At 49.6% G+C, this 20,361-nt stretch overlaps 2 protein-coding genes across 2 annotated transcripts; both read right to left on the reverse strand.

Moving 5' to 3' along the window:
* Positions 1-14,525: 14,525 nt before the first annotated feature.
* On the reverse strand, positions 14,526-16,264 carry LOC117839895 (5-pentadecatrienyl resorcinol O-methyltransferase). Its single transcript, XM_034720326.2, has 2 exons — positions 15,228-16,264; positions 14,526-15,101 (listed from the first exon to the last, which is right to left on the reverse strand). The coding sequence occupies exons 1-2, from the start codon at positions 16,062-16,064 to the stop codon at positions 14,799-14,801; spliced, it is 1,140 nt and encodes a 379-aa protein (XP_034576217.1). The 5' UTR covers positions 16,065-16,264; the 3' UTR covers positions 14,526-14,798.
* A 1,342-nt stretch (positions 16,265-17,606) lies between these two features.
* Positions 17,607-19,216, reverse strand: LOC117839843 (5-pentadecatrienyl resorcinol O-methyltransferase-like). The gene is made up of 2 exons (XM_034720270.2): positions 18,306-19,216; positions 17,607-18,179 (listed from the first exon to the last, which is right to left on the reverse strand). The coding sequence occupies exons 1-2, from the start codon at positions 19,134-19,136 to the stop codon at positions 17,877-17,879; spliced, it is 1,134 nt and encodes a 377-aa protein (XP_034576161.1). The 5' UTR covers positions 19,137-19,216; the 3' UTR covers positions 17,607-17,876.
* Between the last annotated feature and the right edge of the window lie 1,145 nt (positions 19,217-20,361).

Raw genomic sequence — 20,361 nt, forward strand, 5'->3', positions numbered from 1 at the left:
CCACAATCTCATATGGGCCAATGTAACGGGGAGCCAATTTCCCTTTTACTCCAAACCGTTGTATTCCTTTTGTCGGGGAGACCCGAAGATATACATGATTACCAATGTCAAACTGTAGGGGCCTTCTTCGCCTGTCCGAGTAACTCTTCTGTCGGGATTGGGCAGCCTTGAGATTTGCTTGGATTACCTTCACTCGCTCTTCGGCCTCTACCACTAAGTCAGGGCCATAAACTTGTCTCTCTCCCGCTTGGGACCAGTTCAATGGTGTCCGGCATCTTCGTCCATACAGTGCTTCAAACGGTGCCATCTTCAAACTGGCTTGGTAGCTATTGTTGTAGGAGAACTCCACCAATGGCAGGCACTTGTCCCAATTTTTGTCATAGTGGATGACACAAGCTCTCAACATGTCTTCAAGGATCTGATTGACTCTTTCGGTTTGACCATCGGTTTGAGGATGATAGGTTGAGCTACGGATGAGTTTGGTGTCCATGGATGCTTGTAGCTGTTCCCAAAAGCGTGCTACAAACTGAACTCCTCGATCAGAGATGATTGTCTTTGGCACACCATGTAGGGACACAATACGGTCAAGATACAATTCTGCATATTGCTTGACCGTGTGGGTGGTGTGGACAGGAAGGAAGTGGGCAGTCTTGGTTAGACGGTCCACTATAACCCAAATGGAATCATGTCACTGCGACGAAAGGGGCAGTCCAACAATGAAATCCATGCTGATATCTTCCCATTTCTAAGAGGGAATAGGCAGGGGCTGCAGGGTACCTGCTACCTTTAGATGGCTGGCCTTGACGCGTTGGCAGGTGTCACATTCTGAAACATACCGGGCAATTTCCGGCTTCATCCCACTCCACCAGAAGGTTTGACGGAGATCATGGTACATCTTATTGCTGCCAGGATGGATTGAGAACTTGGAGAGATGAGCTTCATCTAGGATCTGCTTCCTAAGGTTGGGGTCGGATGGTACAACCAATCGGTTTCCATGATACACCTTTCCAGTCTCATCCTGTCGAAACTGCTTATACCCCTCATCCTTTAATGAAATCTTCCTGGTGATCCGCCTTACTTCCTCATCCTCTAACTGGCTGACCTTATCTGGTCTTTCAAAACAGACGCAAGAGCTATGTGGCCGAGGGTTCCATGGGAAACAATTTCCAACTTAAGTTTTCCCATCTCATGACACAGGGTCTCGGTGAAGTTGGTTGCTGTCAGGCAGTTGCAAAAGGTCTTACGGCTAAGAGCATCGGCCACCACATTGGTCTTGCCGGGATGATAGTGAACTTCTAAGTCATAGTCCTTTATCAACTCCAACCATCTTCTTTGGCGCATGTTGAGGTCGGCTTGGGTGAAGATGTACTTGAGGCTCTTGTGGTCGGTGTAGATGTTGCAGTGGGTGCCCATCAGATAGTGTCTCCATATTTTCAAGGCATGAATCACTGCTGCCAGCTCAAGATCATGGGTCGGGTAGTTCAGCTCATGAGGTCGTAACGCCCGTGAGGCATAGGCAATGACTCGGTTGTCTTGCATAACAACACACCCAAGTCCAGTGCCAGAGGCGTCACAGTATACGTCATACAGCCTAGAGGGGTCGGGTTGAGCCAGAACTGGGGCTATGGTCAGCAAGTGCTTCAGGGTCTTGAAGGCTTCCTCACACTTGTCGTCCCACACAAATCTGACCTCTTTCTTCAGCAGCTCTGTCATCGGCTTAGCTATCTTGGAGAAGTCTAGTATGAAACGCTGATAGTAGCCTGCTAGTCCAAGGAAACTTCGGATCTGGTGCACTGAGGCGGGTGGTTTCCAGTCCATGACTTCCTGTACCTTGCTGGGGTCGACGGCTATGCCATTCCGGGAGATAGTGTGTCCTAAGAACTTGACACTATCTAACCAAAATTCACACTTGGAGAACTTGGCATAGAGCTGATGATCTCTCAACCGTTGGAGAACTACATGGAGATGATTGGCGTGTTCTTCTTCGTCTTTCGAGTACACTAGGATATCATCAATGAACACCACCACAAACTTGTCCAACTCAGGCATGAACACTAAATTCATGAGATACATGAAATAGGCGGGTGCATTGGTGAGTCCAAAAGACATGACTAAGTACTCGTAGAGTCCATATCTTGTGGAGAAGGCAGTCTTGGGGATGTCACATGGTCGGATCTTGATCCGGTGATAACCTGAATGAAGATCGATCTTGGAGAACACTCTAGCTCCAGCTAACTGATCAAATAAGACATCAATGCGGGGGAGTGGGTACTTGTTCTTAACAGTCACCGCATTGAGGGGTCGGTAGTCCACACACATGCATAGACTCCCGTCCTTCTTCTTCACAAACAGGGCTGGGCAATCCCAGGGTGATGTACTGGGTTGGATGAAGCCTTTTTCCAACAGATCATGCAACTGGGTCTTCAACTCGGCCAGCTCAGCAGGTGGCATCCGATAGGGTCTCTTGGATATCGGAGCGGTACCGGGGATCAACTCTATGGAAAACTCCACATCTCTATTGGGTGGCATGCCGGGCAAGTCCTCTGGGAACACATCCGAGTACTCACAGACAACAGGGAGGCTTTCCAGCCGGGCTTGTGATAGGTGGTACGCACAGGGAAGTGCGGACTTAGGATGTCGCAAGGATAGGGTGGAACTGCCATGGAAGGGTGAGTTGATGTGGAGAGTTCGGGCAGCTGTATCTAGAACCACTTGGTGTCTGGTCATCCAATCCATCCCAAGAATGATATCTATTCCTTCCAGGTCAAGGATGATAAGAGTTTCCTTAAAAAGGTTTTGGCCTAGCTGGATAGGCACATTGACACTCATCCTATCAGATGTGATTATTCCACCCGGGGTGGATATTCTAAAAGACCCTCTGGTTTGGCATTCTTGTAACCCATACTTGTCACGGGTCTTTCTCCCGATAAAACTATGTGAAGCTCCTGAGTCAAACAAAACCAAAGCTGAAAAACTGTGAATCAGAAAGGTACCCGTCATTATCGGCGCACCTTCAGGAAGCTCTGCTGCGTGGGTGAAGTTCAGTCAACCCTGGCGAACTTACACCTTGGGTCTCTTCCCTTTGTTGAGCGTTGCATTGCTCTGCCCTGGGCGCGGGCTCTGATTTCTGGGGCAGTCCTTGGCGAAATGCCCCACATCGCCACAGGCGAAGCAGCGGTTACCAGTTGTAGGACGCGGTGGTGGTGGTAGGGTCGGCCGGGGCGCCTGTGGTTGGAAGCTAGGAAAACGAGGTGCTGTCGCTGGCGGGGGTCGGGCAACCCATTTTCCCGATGGCTGGGGTCGGCTGGGCGCTTGTGGAGGAACCATCCGGAACCGTCGAGCGGGCTGGCTCGGAAATGCCACGGAGGCCTTTCTCTTCTGGTCGGCTTTGAGAGCCTGCATGCAATCCTCTTGCGAGATAGCCAAGTTGACCAGCTCGTTATAGGTGTCCACCTTAATGGAGTTCAACCTTTCTCTGAGCTCCAGACTTAACCCTCTGCGGAATCTGTCCCGCTTCTTCTCATCTGTGTCTGCATGATAGCCGGTATAACGGCACAAGTCATTGAAAGCTTGGGCGTAGTGCAGGACATCTCGGTTTCCCTGGGTAAGAGCCAGGAACTCGTTGAGCTTGCGCTCCAGGAGACCTTCCGGAATGTGATGCGCTCTGAACGCAGTCTAGAACTCGTTCCAGCTGACAACATGGTCGGCTGGCAACATAGCATGGTACTGATCCCACCAGAGTCGGGCGGAACCACGCAGCTGTTGAGCCGCAAACCGGGCCTTGTTATGGTCGGGGCACAGAGCGGTGAGGAGCTCGAACTTGGATTCGATCGTGCGAACCCAGGCGTCGGCGTCGAGCGGGTCTTGTGTCTTCTAGAACAAAGGGGGCTGCGTCCCCAAGAAGTCCTCATAGCGAGCAACATGAGGCTGCTACTAAGCCCTTCCCCTATGGGGCTGCTGCTGTTGTCCTTGTACAAGATGTCTCAGCAGCTCGGTTTGAGCCGCTAAGATCGCCTCCAGCGGAGACGGGGGGTGGGGGCGGGGGAAGATCCTGCCTTTGTTCACTGCTGCTGGGGACAGAGCCGGACCTGGTGCGATGCGCCATCTGCAAGAATCACCGTTCCATTAATTCCATAACCTCAGAAGTACTCCAAGCATATGGGAACGCACAGGTTAAATCCTCAATGCGACTCTTGCCGACAATGCAACATAACACAGCTTGATAAAGGAGACACACACTTCCTCTTGCCATCTTGGTTAGCAACTATCTTAGTTCTGCACATGACCTCGGGTGAACCATAACCAGATTCTAGGAATTCCATTATATCCGATCTTAAGCCCAGGGGTCGGCTAGACGAAATAGCACAGGAAGGGGTCGGCGAAGCGAACCGCACAAGAAAAGGGTCGGTCGAGGCGGAGAAGCGCCTCGAGGGGTCGGGCGCATCCGACCTTGTGACCCAGGGTCGGCCAACTTGAACAAAGAACCAAAAAACATGAGATAGAACTCTTAACAAGAGAAGGGGGTCGGATAGAAGGGCACTCGGATTTGGACCGAACACAAGCTGGAAGAAAACTAGAAGTCCTTAGAACCGAAGGAGAGCCCTTCCGAGCAAGGTTGCTTTTGGGGAGGGTGACTTTACAGATTTTAGCTTATGTCGCATGCACGGCCTACCTCGTTCTCAACCAAAACAACTGCCAAAACTTTTGGTCTTACGCAGTTAGTGCCGGTGGCAAGGCAACAATTACGTCTCTCCCTATAATAGCTAGTCGATTCTAGTAGCGTCTCTTAAGCGAACGCGGTTAGTGTACCTGCAGAAAACACAACCACATGAACCTTTCGTGCCAGCACCCACGAACGCGTCCCCAAACATTACTGTTCACTATAGGAACGGCACCCATGCGTTTAAGGCTGCATGGACAGCACAACAACCGTGGAAATAGGTCCCCATTGAATGGAACCATATAACCCTTCGCATACTCGTGATGCGGAATCAGCGCACGTATAATAGACGTGGGCGAACAACCGTGATGATAGGCTCGTTGGAATCGAACCATACCACCCTTCGTATGGATTAACATACGGAACCTGCGCACGTATGATAAATGTGGGCGAAACAACCGCGATGATAGGGTCCTTTGAATAGAACTCCCTATCAACCCTCGCATACTCGTGATGCGGAACTCGGCACACGTATGATACACGTGGCGAAGTGCTGGAAGTTAGCAAGATAACCAATAAGTATTAGCCACCTATACGTAAATGCACAAACAAGATGCAGAAAGCATGCGCAAGTTTTGGGAACATAGGGGTTTCATGCATCCGGGGCTTGCCTTCGAACGAGGAGGAAGGGAAAGGGTCTTCTGCTGGGGCGGCTTCGACTTCTGGAGGCGGGAGCTCGGCTACAACTCCTTCTTCTGGCGCCGGGTACAACTCGTAGAAGCCGTCGGCGAGATGCAGCTCTACACGAATGCAATGCATTGGTTAGCATTTAGACGGTTATTTCAACAGCAACACTTGCAAGTTTGAGCCCAGAAGCTTGCGGCAAGTTACAGGAGGGTGGGGAGGTTTGCTGGAGTTGGTGGAGCTCAAGATAAAAGGGTCGGATGGGAAGAAACTTATGGTCTGACCCTTAGAATTGAGGAATAGATGTGCTAGGGGGTCCTCCGACTTAGCACAGAGAAGTCCCCGAGTTTTACACATACACCCTCGGTTCAAGGAAAAGATACAGCCGAGCCCTCGGGCGAGGCGGAGAAAGGTCGGCGGAACGGACAGGGTCGGGCGAGACGGAACAGGGGTCGAGCAGACCGAAGGGGTCGGACGAGACAGACAAAGGGTCGGCAGCTTACCTTCGGCTCACAGGTGAAGCTTGGGGTCGGGAAGAAGCAGACGCGGGCGGAAGGACTAAAGCTGGGACAGCGGCGAGGTCCGGCGGTGCTCCGGCGGCGGCGGTGCTTCTTGTGGACCACAAGCAAGCTTCAGCACAGCACGGAGGAGCAAGCGGCTGGGTGGATAGGGAGGGGCGGCTGGAAGAGTTCCTCAGGAACTTAGGCTGTAGCGCTCGAGCACGAAACAGAGAGCAAGGCGGAAGGGCAGCGATGGCGAAGGGAAAATCCGGCGGGGCTCGGCATTCCCTTTTATAGTTGCGCAGCAGAGAGAAAGAGTTGGAGCGGCGCGAAGACCGGGAAGAACGATGGAGTGCGCTGCCGGGGCGGCGATTGAGCAACGAGAGCAGTGGAGCAGGACTTCGGGGATGACACCGGCGGCCATTGGGCACCGAAGACAGGGCGGAGCAGGTGCGGTTTTGCCGGTGGTTGAGATTTGGCGGAGGCGGGCGTCGTCGTGCGGTGGATCTGATGGAAGTGACCGGGGGAACGGCGCTAGAAGCGAGGTTGCTCAGGTGAGGGTCAGGCGGGCCGCTGCTGCACGGGCGAGCGCGAAGCAACACTTTGCCGGGCGCAGCACTGACAAGGCAGGAAAGGAGTTTTCGCGGCCGGAGTTTGGATTGGTGATAGGGGAATCATCACGTAGTGCAGACCCGGGCGGCGCGACTGTGAAGGAGCGACGGAAAAACTGGGAGACATCGGGCCTTCCAGCTGGGGGTCTGGCGAGGTGATGATGGGCGGGGCGGCGAGGCGCTGCAGAAAGAGTAGCAGAGGAGCTTCCGCTGCGATTGGGGAAGGGGGCGCGAGAATCCATCCGGTCGTGGCAGGCGACGAGGCGGAGCGGCGAGCGTCGGAGGAGTTGAGCCACGCGGCTAGGAAACTCTGAAGCGGGCATGCAACTCGAGTGCGCCTGTCGCAGGAGATCTGGGAGAAGGATCTCGTGGGTCCACCGGTCAGTCGTGGTGGTCCACGGCTCAGATTGAAGGGAGGCGTTGTGGGTGGACTTAGAAAGATTTGGCGGTGGGTTGGGGTCGGCGGGGTTGGAACTGGGGAAAAACGGCGAGGGGTCGGATCACAGGGGGTCGGGACCGAGCTGGAGGTTGAGCACTTAGACTTGGTAAACTGAGACAGGGGATCAAGGACTCGGATTAAGATTAACGCAAAGGATTTTAACCGAGGTCGTTACAGGGTGGGGGTGGATGCTAGTGGCGGTGGCTTTTGCAAGTGCAAGCGCGGTGGCCAGATTGGAAGCAGAGTATGCACTTGAAGGGGTCGTGGCAGTGTTGGACTTTGTGGTGGGATGCAAGGCAGCGGAAGCAACGGCCAGCAGCGCGGGATTTGAAGAGGGAAGACAACAAATCCGGGGCATAGGCGGTGCCCAAACGGTGGTGCACGGGGACCTGTCGATCGTCAGAGGTAGGCCATGCCAGTCTGCAAGGTACCTTGAAGAAATTCGCTGCTATCATGATCACAATGTCAAGGAACATTCGTTTACTATAGGCGTTATGGTCCTCAAGCGTATCCAAGACACCAAGAGGCTGCACAAGCTAAATTCACCATGGGAGGGTTCGTTCATCGTCTCCAAGGTCACTGGACCTGGGTCATATAGGCTCTAACACCTCTCTGGTGAAGATGTCAACAACTCGTGGAACATTGAGCAACTCTATCAATTTTATCCCTAAGTTTACATATTCATGTACACCAGCCATCGGCCTTAGCTGTAAAATTACAATTTAATAAAGCAGTCTTATTTTTGTCATAAATTCAACTACTTATTTCTGTCTGATTACGGCTCGCAGAAGCAAGTTCGTAGAGCTATTCAGCTCCCTGGGCAAAATCGCCCAAATCACAGCTTGTAGTAACAAGTCTACACAACTACAGCAAGCTACTCAGCTCCTTGGGTAAAATTGCCCACATTCAACATGTAATAACAAGTCTACGAAAAATTGTGGGTTATTCAACTCACCGGACAAAATTGTCCATATACGGTTTGCAAAGACAAGTCCGCAATAAAATTCATGAGTTAGTCAACTCATGGGACAAATTTGTCCTCTAATGGCTTGCAGAACAGAAGCCGTTGGTACTTCGGGGGTTAACTAAACTACCCAAGTTATTATCTAGACAAGTCTATCTAGTCGTGGCTTGTAATAATAAGTTTGCAGTTCCAGGTTTTCAAGAGCATAACATCAATACAACCCAGAGAGGTTGTAAAGATAGGCTCTAGTCGAAGTAATCCTCAAGAGACTACTCACCCGAGAGGTCTAACTACCCGGATACCTCGAGTACTAGTACTCCGCAGAAAGGAGTCGCATCCTAAAGTACTCTACATCGTGTATCCGAAGAGGCTCATCAAAGTAGCCTTGTGTGCAGACACTAACATCTACCGTATGAGCAATCATCAGCGTAGATCGTAAGATGCACTAAAAACAAACAAGTCAAAAGCAACAAAATTGCAACAAGACTTAGAATTATTTACATTTCATTCATATCATGTTTACATTACAAAGAACTAATGTTCACTCTTTACAACACTACTCAAGGTCTAAATGGTTAGCTACTTCCTCCGCGATAGGGTCCATCTCTTGCATGTACTGCTGGAAGAGCTCATCTAAGCAGTCCTCTGCTATTTCTTCCACGACAGGAGCTAGATCAGCCTGCGGGTAGAAGGACTTCATGAAGCCTAGCAGCTGCTTGGAGATAGACTTCGCTATCTTCTGGACGTAGCCAGTGAACTTTGCTGGCACATCCTTGAGTATCTCAGATAGAGGGTGGAGCTCCATTCTCTCAACTGGGGGCTCCACCATGTAAGCTATTGTCTAGGCTGCTTTGGATAATTCCTTCAGAGCTATTTTTGCAGCTTCCAGCTCGACCTCGCGCTCCTAGAGGGTCTTCATGGCATTGACCAGGTCAACCTCACCATCCTCGCACATCTTCTTCTCCTTCTTCAGGTGATGGTCAAGATTCTCATATGTCGAGTTCGGATTGGATTCGAATGAGGAAACCTTGGTGGACCACGATTGCGTTGCGGAGTCTGTGTGGGAATCGACTTCGAGTTGCAATTGACTTGCGGGATGACTTGGGCGTCAGCCTATGCAGGCTGGTCCAAGTCAGGGTCGAGTCCGAGCCGTAGTCAAACTCGATGTCGTTGATGTTGAAATTTTGGATTTTCTCGACGGGATTCTCTATTTCTTGATGAAGAAAAATTCTCGTCGAGACGCTTCTTTTCCTGGTTGCCGATGATGTAGCGTTGAAACGATCTAGTGCTGTCAGCGATGCAAAGCCAGGAGCCGAAGACGAAGGTTGCGCCTGCCTCAAAGGAGAAAGCAGGCTTGATGATGACTGGTGCCATCGATCTCGCGTGGAGAAACTTGACGACTTCCCCTACCTGGCGCGCCAGCTGTCGGTGTTTTAGACCGGCAACCCGCCTAGGGGGTACCCTAGGTGGTCTTTTGTGCGGTGGGTATCATCGAGAATCAAGGAGTTGATGATGACGCAAGGAACACAATTTAGACAGGTTCGGGCCGCTAGATCGCGTAATACCCTACGTCCTGTGTGTAGATTGTATTGATCTTGTTCTCTTGTTCTTCCTTTCTTGGAGGGGGTCCCTGCCCGCCCTTATATAGTCGGGGGAGCAGGGTTACAGATTGTATGAGTCCTAGTCGAGTACGTTTACATACTCCTACTCTAACTCGGTAGAGTAGTTTCTTTCTGACCCGACTAGTCTTCAGGTAGTCCATGAAGTCTACGTGCCTTGCGGAGTAGTCTTCATGTCTGAGTAGTTTTTGGGTACATTCCCTTGAGTGGGTCCGTACAAGTCTTCTGGTAGGCCTAAGGGTGCCTAGCCGACAGCGCAATCAGCTTATCATGCTGGTCCATCACCCGGTAGTAGGTGTTCTTCCAGTCAACAACTTGGACCTGGAGGTCTTTTTTCATTTTCTCGAGCACTGCAGGAATAATACAAAAGAAGTTCAGTATTGCAAAGTAAAATTAGTACTCGAAGGCCAAGGAAGAAGATCAATTACCTCCCAGTTCTTGTTTTAAAGACTTGTTGCGCCCCCTGAGACGGTCCTTCTCCTCCTCAAACTGCTGGACACTATTTCGGTACTCAGCGGCTTATCCGTTGTACTTCATCAGCAGCCTAGAGGAGTACTCTCTCTCCTTGGCAAGGGCCTCAGCACGGAATACTAAGTCCCCATAGCCTTGCAGCATCTGTGATTTCCTCCGGGAGTGCCTGATGACATCCTGCACCACAGAACAAGTACTCGTGTCAAGTTACGGGTACTGATTTCAAGTTATGGAATCAATGGGATCAAAAGCTTACCTCTGCATATACAATAACGTGGTGGTACATCTCCATCATTCCGGTCACCAGCTCCATGTCTAGCAGTGGGTTGTCGATCAACTGAATGTCTTCAAGGTTAATCTCTCCAGCCGCTAGTGGCTCCCCGTGTGCTTCAGCATCTGCCGCGCTGAGTGGAACCATAGCACAACTTGTCAACAGACCCGGCTCGAAAGATGGGACGGCCACCATGACTTCCAGCTCTCCCGCTGCTTCAGTTTCTACCTCTGGCTCGAGGGCTACGAAAGTAGCCATGGCGCTAGAGGTAGTTGCCACTGGGGTTTCGTGTACTGGTTGCTCGGGGGCTGGCACTACAGCATCAGTCAAGGAAACTATTACATCTTGCATCAATACTACTACAAGAGATATGGCACCTGGGTTGATTATCGACACAGGTTGTTCTTCTGGCTGCGGACTTGTTGGCGCCAGGGTAATGTCCTGGACCGAGTGGCTACTAACATCAGTGACGGGCTTTAGGCTAGGCCCTCCGAGTTCCACGTTAGAAGATTTCCTACATAAGACAAGTTTTTAGAGACAAACAACAATCTAAGAGCAAGCTGCAATTAGTACTCAAAAAGGAATAGCAAGACTTACTTCGAATAGCATCTCAGCTTCAGTTAAGGCTCCCCTGTCAGGCGTAGTGGCTTGTTGATCAAAGACGGCTTCTTTGGCGCAGCTTGTTGGGTCGCAGCATGATCCTCGCCAGCCTTCGATGCCACCTCTGCTCCTCGACTAGTCCTTGTGCCAATAGGGTCCACCTCGGAGACAAAAGGCTCTGGATCATCTTCGATCTCGATCACCTCTTCGATGACCGGCAGTTTTTGTTGTGCGACCTCAGTAGTCACCTTCTCCGCCTCGGTCACTTCCCCAACTACCTGCAAACCACCAATGCCATATTGAGTAGACATGGTGGTATTGGATTTACTTACTGAGAGTACTCGATCCTACGGATCTTGCCCTTCTTCATAAGTTATTACCACTGGGGGTATGTCCTCTACAGTAAGAGGCTTCCTCACAGCACGCTTCGCAGCGACGGTCCGTTTCTACCTAGACGGTAGAGCAAGCGCGGCTTCAAGATCATCTTCTGCTACGCGCTTCGATGATCCAGAGGACGACCCAGCCTTATCAGATGGCTGGTCCTTAAGTTTGAAGTCCTCCGCAGCTTCAGAATCAGAGCTACTAGAGGACTCAAGTACATCTTCTTCTTCCTCCTCCTCAGCTTCACTCCCCACGCTCACTACCGTGTGGATGCGAGGAGCAACTTCAATGTCTTCTGATCCGGGAGGAGGAGGAGGAGCAGAGCAGTACAAATGTACATCTTCCTACACAGGTAGACAATTTAGTACATCCAAACATTACCAAAATGAGTACTCGGGGGCTACGACCACAGGTACTTACATCTTTTGGCGGGTTGGCGGTGCAGAACTCTCACACAATTGTGGGGATTTCACTCGCATTCTTGAACATGTGCCTCAATCACGCCATGACTTCATCTACACTGAGTTCCTCCAGAGGTAGCCTGGATGAATCACTGACACCAGAGTACTCGTAGCTCCAGAGGCATCGAAGTTGCAGAGGTTGAACCCGCCGCTTCATGAAGCTAAAAGCTACTCTAACTCCTGTCGATCCTTCTTGCTTGAGCTTGGCTATCCTGTCCAGGAGTTCGGGTAGTTGCAGGCAATCTCCATGGGATGGCTCATCCAGCCATCTGTTATTCCAGGTTGGGCGATGTCCAGTTAACTTGGGAAGCTTGGGGTCATGGTTGCCGATGTAGCACCACTTCTCTTTCCATCCAGAATGTGAATCAATCAGCTCGTAATCCAAGTAGAGGCCCTTGAGTTTCTCCCTCATTTGAATTCCGACACCCCCAACTACCTCGGTGTGCTCCCTCTTGGGCCGTGGCTTCACTCGGAAGAATTTGCGGAAGAGTTGAAAGTGGGGTTGGATCCCCAAGAAAGCTTTGCACAAATGCACAAAAATTGCGGCGTGCAGAATGCCATTGGGATTCAAGTAAACAAGCTCCAACTTGTAATAATCTAAGAGACCTCGGAAGAAGTTGGAGGCAGGCAATGCAAGACCGCATTCAATGAAATACACAAAGATTACCGTCTCCTCTAGGTACCCCTCCAGCGGCCATGGGTTGCCATAGGCGGATCTCCAGTTGATGATATCTTTTTCTTGGAGAAGGTTGGCCGCTACCAGCGCCTTGATGTCTTCATCCTTCAGTGATGATCTCTTCTAGGCACACGCAGGAGTCAGCGGTGCAGCTTGGTCCGTCTTCCCGTACTTGGGTGTCGGCAGTTGAATCTCCTTCTTCTTGTCCTCCTTCTTCTTCCCGCCCTCAACCGCCTTGGCTGCAGCTGCTTTCTTCCCCATCCTTGTTGCCATGAGTGTCTTCTTTCACATATGCTCGGGGGTTGAGTGGTGGGGGATGGCGGCACTAGCGCTCGAGGATCGGGAAGCGGCAGCACTAGGGCTATAGTGCAGAAGTTGAAAGAGCAGATGGCAAGGGTAAAATGGAAGGGATGTTTTCCTCCATTATTTATAACCGCGGTGCAGTAACAGCGGCGGGAATAAAGGAATATTCAGGTTTAATGGGCCCGAAAATTTCGCACCTGATTAGCAGTTATCACTATTTTTGAAAGAGATAAGGTTACTGTTCAAAGATGGTCAGTTGACCAAAGGTTGATCCTTATACCCACCAAACTAGTCGGAAACAACTCGGGGGCTGTGTGCCACGTGTCCATCGGCAAAAAAGTTTTTTCTCTGGATTTTAAGGGAAAATAGATGCAAATTACAGATTGACCCTCAGCCTGATTCTTCAATTCAACCTAAGGCTCGGGAGCTACTCCATATGGAGTGCAACTTTCGTCGCACTTCCATATAAAAATTCGAGATTGAAGGCTTCAAGATCGAGTTGAATGAGGCTTAAGCACATTCTAGCTGCATGGCAGTACTCGAGTACATTTGAAGACTCAACCCAATGAAGTGCTCGAAGAACACCAAAACTAGTCAGTGAAGCTTACAAAAGTACTCGGGACTGTTGCATTTGACTAAAAAGTGGACTGTTACATTTGACTAAAAAGTACTCGGGGCTTGTCGTACATACATCAATGGGCCCACCAGAAGGTTTGGACAATCCTGAATATAGGGCTGGACACCCAAACGTATCTGACATGGAGGCTATGGCGCAGGACGGCGTAGTCTACATGGCAAGACACGAACTAGTCAAGAATTAGGAAAAGTACTCGTAGCAATCAGAATAGGACTCGTCTAGCCGAATCCGACTAGTATTCTTGTAAATCAACCTACCTGTAACCCTACCCCCGACAATATAAGGTGAGGCAAGGACCCCCTCCAAAGCAATTCAATCCAACCAACACATAGGATGTAGGGTATTACGCAATCTAGCGGCCCAAATCTATCTAAATTGTGTGTCTATGTTCACCTTCGAGTTCTTGATCTCGGCGAGCCCCACAAACCAAGTCGGGTCTAAACACCGACAGGCGGGCCAGGCCGGTTGGCTAGCAGGCCGGCCGGCCTGGTGGGTTGGTTAGATTAGTTAGTTAGGTTTTGTTTCCCTTTGTATTTAGTTTGAATTTTGAATTGGATTCAAAACTCAAACACACTCTACTTTGAAAGCCAAATAAAATCCAATAAGAACCAACTCAAACTAGCACACAAGCTTGAAATCAAATTTGGAGATTTATTTATTAGGGAATTTCTAGATTAGAGTAGAATTTTTCTTCCATTTTCAAATGAGCACACAATTCAAATAAAAAGTTTTAATTTTTTGAAATTTCACTCAATTTAATATTTCTTATTTTTTTAGGAATATTACACTGGGTGTAATAGTTATGGCTTTATATGTCACTGAAACTCTTGTAACGTTCTCTCTCACTCTCAATCTTCACTCACGCTCGGTTAATAACTACACCGTCGTCCCCGTCTGTACTAGTCTGCTCTAGTCAATCCTAGTCGTGGCTGTCCTCTCCTTATGTCGACTGCTTCCGACGCTGCATTGTGCGCCACCGTAGTCGCTGTGCTTCCTTCGTCTCCGGTGACGATGACAATGCCTGCTTTGCCGCCACCATTTTTCAGCGTGGTGGTTGTCCGATTTCGAGTGAGAAGCAGTGTACATCTCTAAGGCAGATTCATTTTTCACCGATCCTCCATCTGAGAAGAAGAGGAAAAGGAAGAGGAGGAAGAGGAAGGAGAAGCAAGATGACGTTGCTGCCAGAAAGCCTGATGACATGGATTTGAACATAAATGACGACGACATGGTAGATTAGCAAACACAGTGTAATAAAAACTAGACTCAAGTATGTGCCCTTCATGTATACTTTGAGCAAAGCACTATACATGTGCAAACTTTTTTCCAGGTCTAAGTAGGCAAGCACCAAAGTAATAAAACATGTTTTACTCCTTTTGTAGGGTCAGATGCCCGAATATGAATCCCCCACATATGTATAGGGCCACTTATTGGACACTATGCATCTAAACAATAATTCAGAACCAGTATATATATAATTTTGTGATGTCTTATTCTTTGGATGGTGTTCTGTTCACCAAGCTTTCAAGGATAGAGCTCGATAACAGATCGAACACCGAGAACAGGTATAATTTTGTAGTCCTTGAATCCAGCCTCGAAGAAAATCTTCTTCCACTCTTGCTCATCTCGTTCAACTCCATTGATGTTCATGATTAAGAGGTCATACAAAACTTGTGTCTCTGCATGCTTGATATCATCTGACGGCCCAGATCCGACCACCATATCTATTATTATTATCTTTCCTCCAGCATCTCGTGGAGATATAGCTTGTTTGCAGTTCTTCAATATCTTGACACACTCGTCATCGCGCCAATCATGCAAAATCCACTGAAAAAAACAAGCAATCATGCATCAATTTTCAATCCATACATAAATTAAACATACAATAGCTTAGGGCATTTGCTGGTTGCTGTCAGTAATGTGCATTCGAAACATTTGGGTATTGGGATGTACCTTGAGGAACACAGCGTTCGCCGGTGGAATACTCTCAAACACGTCACCAGCAACGTAGTGCACGTCAGTACCAGAGGGAGCTTTTGCGACGACCTGTGGGAGATCCAGCACGGTGCACTTCAAATCCGGGAACGCCGCTGCTATGGTCGCAGCGGCCCCGCCAAGGCCGCCGGCGACATCGACGAGGGAGGTTAGCCCACGGAAGACCTCGGCGCACTCCCTGAGGACGATCGGCATCAGGAAGGCGGTGTCCGCGGCCATGGCGTCGTTGAACCGGAACGCGGCGGCGTCATGTTCCGCTCTCTCCCAGACCGTCTGGCCGCCGTACGCCATGGCGAACGGGGACAGACCCGGCTGCTGCTGGTCGCCCTGCTGCCGGAACCACTTGCGCATGCCCATGCTAACCGGAGAATCTCGGACCGGCCCGAGCAAGAGCTGCACGGTCAGGAAATGAGGCAGTTGGCCCGTCGCCGTCGAGCTCTTGTCCCTGACGAGGAGGCGGGAGGCCGCTGTCAGCTTGTAGACCGCGGCGTCGTGCCTGCTTTCTGCCGCCGCCGCCGCCGCCGCCTCGTCCGGGTGCTGGACGATGAAGATGCCCGAAACGGTGAGCACGCGCATGACGCGGCGCATGTCGCGGAGCCTGCACGGGCTGATCCCGGCCTCGGCGAGTATCTGGGGCAGGGTGGCGGCGCCGCCGAGGCGGTGGACGGCGTCGGCGATGCGGAGGTCCAAGGCGATGGCGAGCGCGGCGGACTTGAAGAAGCCGAGGGACTGGTGCCAGAGCTGGAGCTCGGCCTGGAGCAGCTCCTGGCTGCTGTACTCGGCGAGCAATGCCATTACTGCCCCGATCGACCAATCAGTCGATCTTGATGGCTAATTCTTCCTTGTTCAGGGGTTGCTGAGCTTTGGGTGGAGCCATACACGCATCGGGTACTTATAGTTGCATGGCAGCTTGGTTAAGTATTCTACCCCCAACGAACATGAGCATTATTCTACAAGCTCTCATTGGCTGTATATGCAAGCATGTGCAGCCCTGGAAATCAAGACGATATCCCAGCCGGTGCCCAGTTGACTTTGAAAGGAGGAACGAGTCATGAGAGATTTTTTGAAAATAGAATGATAGGCTGCTTCTGCATATGTACTTATATACCAATGAAAACTAATTGTATATATAGGGAATTTTGAAGCACTTAGTCAACTACTAGCTGCAGTAGCTTGAATGGTCGCATTACATACGCACACGGCAGCTACTTAGTTTAGGCTGCTAGGTGACCGCGAGCGGAAGCTTACGTTGCCTTGGTCAGAATTCGAGCTATATAGAGAGGAGAGGCTGCGCGGCTGCGCCAAGGTATCAATCAATCTTATCCTTGACCGTGATGGCTGAAGAAGTCTTCCATGTCTGCGCCTCCAAAGTACTAAACAAGAGCACCAGGAATTCAGGATCTCATGACTGCTCATCACTTTTGTTTTTTTATAACTATCTGCTCAACGATCACTTTTGGAGTTTTTGGACAGCTACCATGCTAGTTGAAACCACGCACCTTCATGTTGCCGTCACAAGACTACCGTTTCAATATGTCCAAGTTAACAGTGGACTGATCAGTTGCAATCTGCAAGCGAACCATCTTCACTGACAATAGCTATCATGGATGCACATGTATATCAAGCATAAGTACTTGCAAACCAATCATTGAGTCTTTCACCGTTGCACGGTTTTGTTTTTAAAAGTATGTTTGCAACTAGTCACTTCTGAAGGTATTTGCAATTGCAAAAATAGTTTCTAACGTCTATTACCGAAAAAATTGTCCTTTTGCATCTTAGTTTTTAATTATGTTGAGTTTGACAATGAAATTTTATGGATGCATATATCATGCTCATCCCCATCTATAGTAAAATTTATAAAATATTCTCAAACCTTTTAAGTAGAGTGAAAATTAAATCCACATTCTTGTGTCGTTTACACCACCTATATACTTCACCCAAGAATGCAATCAAATATGCTCACCCACCTACTGCTAGATGTGCCTCTTCAATATTCAACTTATTTTTCATGGCTGTCCTCTCCTTATGTCGACTGCTTCCGACGCTGCATTGTGCACCACCGTAGTCGCTGTGCTTCCTTCGTCTCCGGTGACGATGACAATGCCTGCTTTGCCGCCACCATTTTTCAGCGTGGTGGTTGTCCGATTTCGAGTGAGAAGCAGTGTACATCTCTAAGGCAGATTCATTTTTCACCGATCCTCCATCTGAGAAGAAGAGGAAAAGGAAGAGGAGGAGGAAGAGGAAGGAGAAGCAAGATGACGTTGCTGCCAGAAAGCCTGATGACATGGATTTGAACATAAATGACGACGACATGGTAGATTAGCAAACACAGTGGAATAAAAACTAGACTCAAGTATGTGCCCTTCATGTATACTTTGAGCAAAGCACTATACATGTGCAAACTTTTTTCCAGGTCTAAGTAGGCAAGCACCAAAGTAATAAAACAGGTTTTACTCCTTTTGTAGGGTCAGATGCCCGAATATGAATCCCCCACATATGTATAGGGCCACTTATTGGACACTATGCATCTTAACAATAATTCAGAACCAGTATATATATAATTTTGTGATGTCTTATTCTTTGGATGGTGTTCTGTTCACCAAGCTTTCAAGGATAGAGCTCGATAACAGATCGAACACCGAGAACAGGTATAATTTTGTAGTCCTTGAATCCAGCCTCGAAGAAAATCTTCTTCCACTCTTGCTCATCTCGTTCAACTCCATTGATGTTCATGATTAAGAGGTCATACAAAACTTGTGTCTCTGCATGCTTGATATCATCTGACGGCCCAGATCCGACCACCATATCTATTATTATTATCTTTCCTCCAGCATCTCGTGGAGATATAACTTGTTTGCAGTTCTTCAGTATCTTGACACACTCGTCATCGCGCCAATCATGCAAAATCCACTGGAAAAAACAAGCAATCATGCATCAATTTTCAATCCATACATAAATTAAACATACAATAGCTTAGGGCATTTGCTGGTTGCTGTCACTAATGTGCATTCGAAACATTTGGGTACTGGGATGTACCTTGAGGAACACAGCGTTCGCCGGTGGAATACTCTCAAACATGTCACCAGCAACGTAGTGCACGTCAGTACCAGAGGGAGCTTGTGCGACGACCTGTGGGAGATCCAGCACGGTGCACTTCAAATCCGGGAACGCCGCTGCTATGGTCGCAGCGGCCCCGCCAAGGCCGCCGGCGACATCGACGAGGGAGGTTAGCCCACGGAAGACCTCGGCGCACTCCCTGAGGACGATCGGCATCAGGAAGGCGGTGTCCGCGGCCATGGCTTCGTTGAACCGGAACGCCTCGGCGTCACCCTCCGCTCTCTCCCAGACAGACTGGCCGCCGTACGCCATGGAGAACGGGGACAGACCCGGCTGCTGCAGGTCACCCTGCTGCCGGAACCACTTGCGCATGCCCATGCTGACCGGAGAATCTCGGACCGGCCAGAGCAAGAGCTGCACGGTCAGGAAATGAGGCAGCTGGCCCGTCGCCGTCGAGCTCTTGTCCCTGACGAGGAGGCGGGAGGCCGCCGTCAGCTTGTAGACCGCGGCGTCGTGCCTGCTTTCTGCCGCCGCCGCCGCCTCGTCCGGGTACTGGACGATGAAGATGCCCGAAACGGTGAGCACGCGCATGACGCGGCGCATGTCGCGGAGCCTGCACGGGCTGATGCCGGCCTCGGCGAGTATCTGGGGCAGGGTGGCGGAGCCGCCGAGGCGGTGGACGGCGTCGGCGATGCCGAGGTCCAAGGCGATGGCGAGCGCGGCGGACTTGAAGAAGCCGAGGGACTGATGCCAGAGCTGGAGCTCGGCCTGGAGCAGCTCCTGGCTGCTGTACTCGGCGAGCAATGCCATTACTGCCCCGATCGACCAATCAGTCGATCTTGATGGCTGGTTCTTTCTTGTTCAGGGGTTGCTGAGCTTTGGGTGGAGCCATACACGCATCGGGTACTTATAGTTGCATGGCAGCTTGGTTAAGAGGGTGTTTGGGAGAAGGGGGTTAAACTTTAGCCTTGTCACATCGGATGTTCGGATACTAATTAGGAGGACTAAATATAAGCTAATTACAAAACTAATTGCAGAACCCCTAAGCTAAATCGCAAGACGAATCTATTAACCCTAACTAATTAGGCTTAATAGATTCGTCTCGCGATTTAACCTAGGGGTTGTGTAATTAGTTTTGTAATTAGTCTAGGTTTAATACTCCTAACTAGTGTCCAAACATTCGATGTGACGGGAGCTAAAATTTAGCCCCCTCCTCCCAAACACCTACCCCCAACGAACATGAGCATTATTCTACAAGCTCTCATTGGCTGTATATGCAAGCATGTGCAGCCTTGGAAATCAAGACGATATCCCAGCCGGTGCCCAGTTGACTTTGAAAGGAGGAACGAGTCATGAGAGATTTTTTGAAAATAGAATGATAGGCTGCTTCTGCATATGTACTTATATACCAATGAAAACTAATTGTATATATAGGGAATTTTGAAGCACTTAGTCAACTACTAGCTGCAGTAGCTTGAATGGTCGCATTACATATGCACACGGCAGCTACTTACCCCTTGTTTACTTTCCAATTTGGGATAGGCAAAATTGACATTTTGCCATAAATGCGTAACTGTAGCGTTTCGTTTGTATTTGTGAATTATTGTCTAAATATTGACTAATTAGGCTCAAAAGATTCGTCTCGCAAAGTACAACGAAATTGTGTAATTAGTTTTTGATTTCGTCTACATTTAGTACTCCATGCATGTACCGCAAGTTTGATGTGATGGTGAATCTTCTTTTTGCATAGTGTCAAAGTTGGGTGTTTGGGAGAAGGGGGCTAAACTTTAGCCTTGTCACATCGGATGTTCGGATACTAATTAGGAGGACTAAACATAAGCTAATTACAAAACTAATTGCAGAACCCCTAGGCTAAATCGCGAGACGAATCTATTAAGCCTAATTAATCCATCATTAGTGAATGGTTACTGTAGCACCGCATTGTCAAATCATGGACTAATTAGGCTTAATAGATTCGTCTCGCGATTTAGCCTAGGGGTTGTGTAATTAGTCTAGGTTTAATACTCCTAACTAG

Source organism: Setaria viridis, chromosome 9 (genome assembly GCF_005286985.2).
Source record: "Setaria viridis chromosome 9, Setaria_viridis_v4.0, whole genome shotgun sequence".
Classification (NCBI taxonomy): Eukaryota; Viridiplantae; Streptophyta; class Magnoliopsida; order Poales; family Poaceae; genus Setaria; species Setaria viridis.

What these genes read in the sequence shown, in the direction of transcription:
- LOC117839843 (XM_034720270.2), bottom strand. Translation starts at nt 19,136, where the DNA reads ATGGCATTGCTCGCCGAGTACAGCAGCCAGGAGCTGCTCCAGGCCGAG. An exon ending in CGAACGCTGTGTTCCTCAAG is followed by an intron (nt 18,180 to 18,305) that starts GTACATCCCAGT and finishes TGTTTTTTCCAG; the next exon opens with TGGATTTTGCATGATTGGCG.
- LOC117839895 (XM_034720326.2), bottom strand. Translation starts at nt 16,064, where the DNA reads ATGGCATTGCTCGCCGAGTACAGCAGCCAGGAGCTGCTCCAGGCCGAG. An exon ending in CGAACGCTGTGTTCCTCAAG is followed by an intron (nt 15,102 to 15,227) that starts GTACATCCCAAT and finishes TGTTTTTTTCAG; the next exon opens with TGGATTTTGCATGATTGGCG.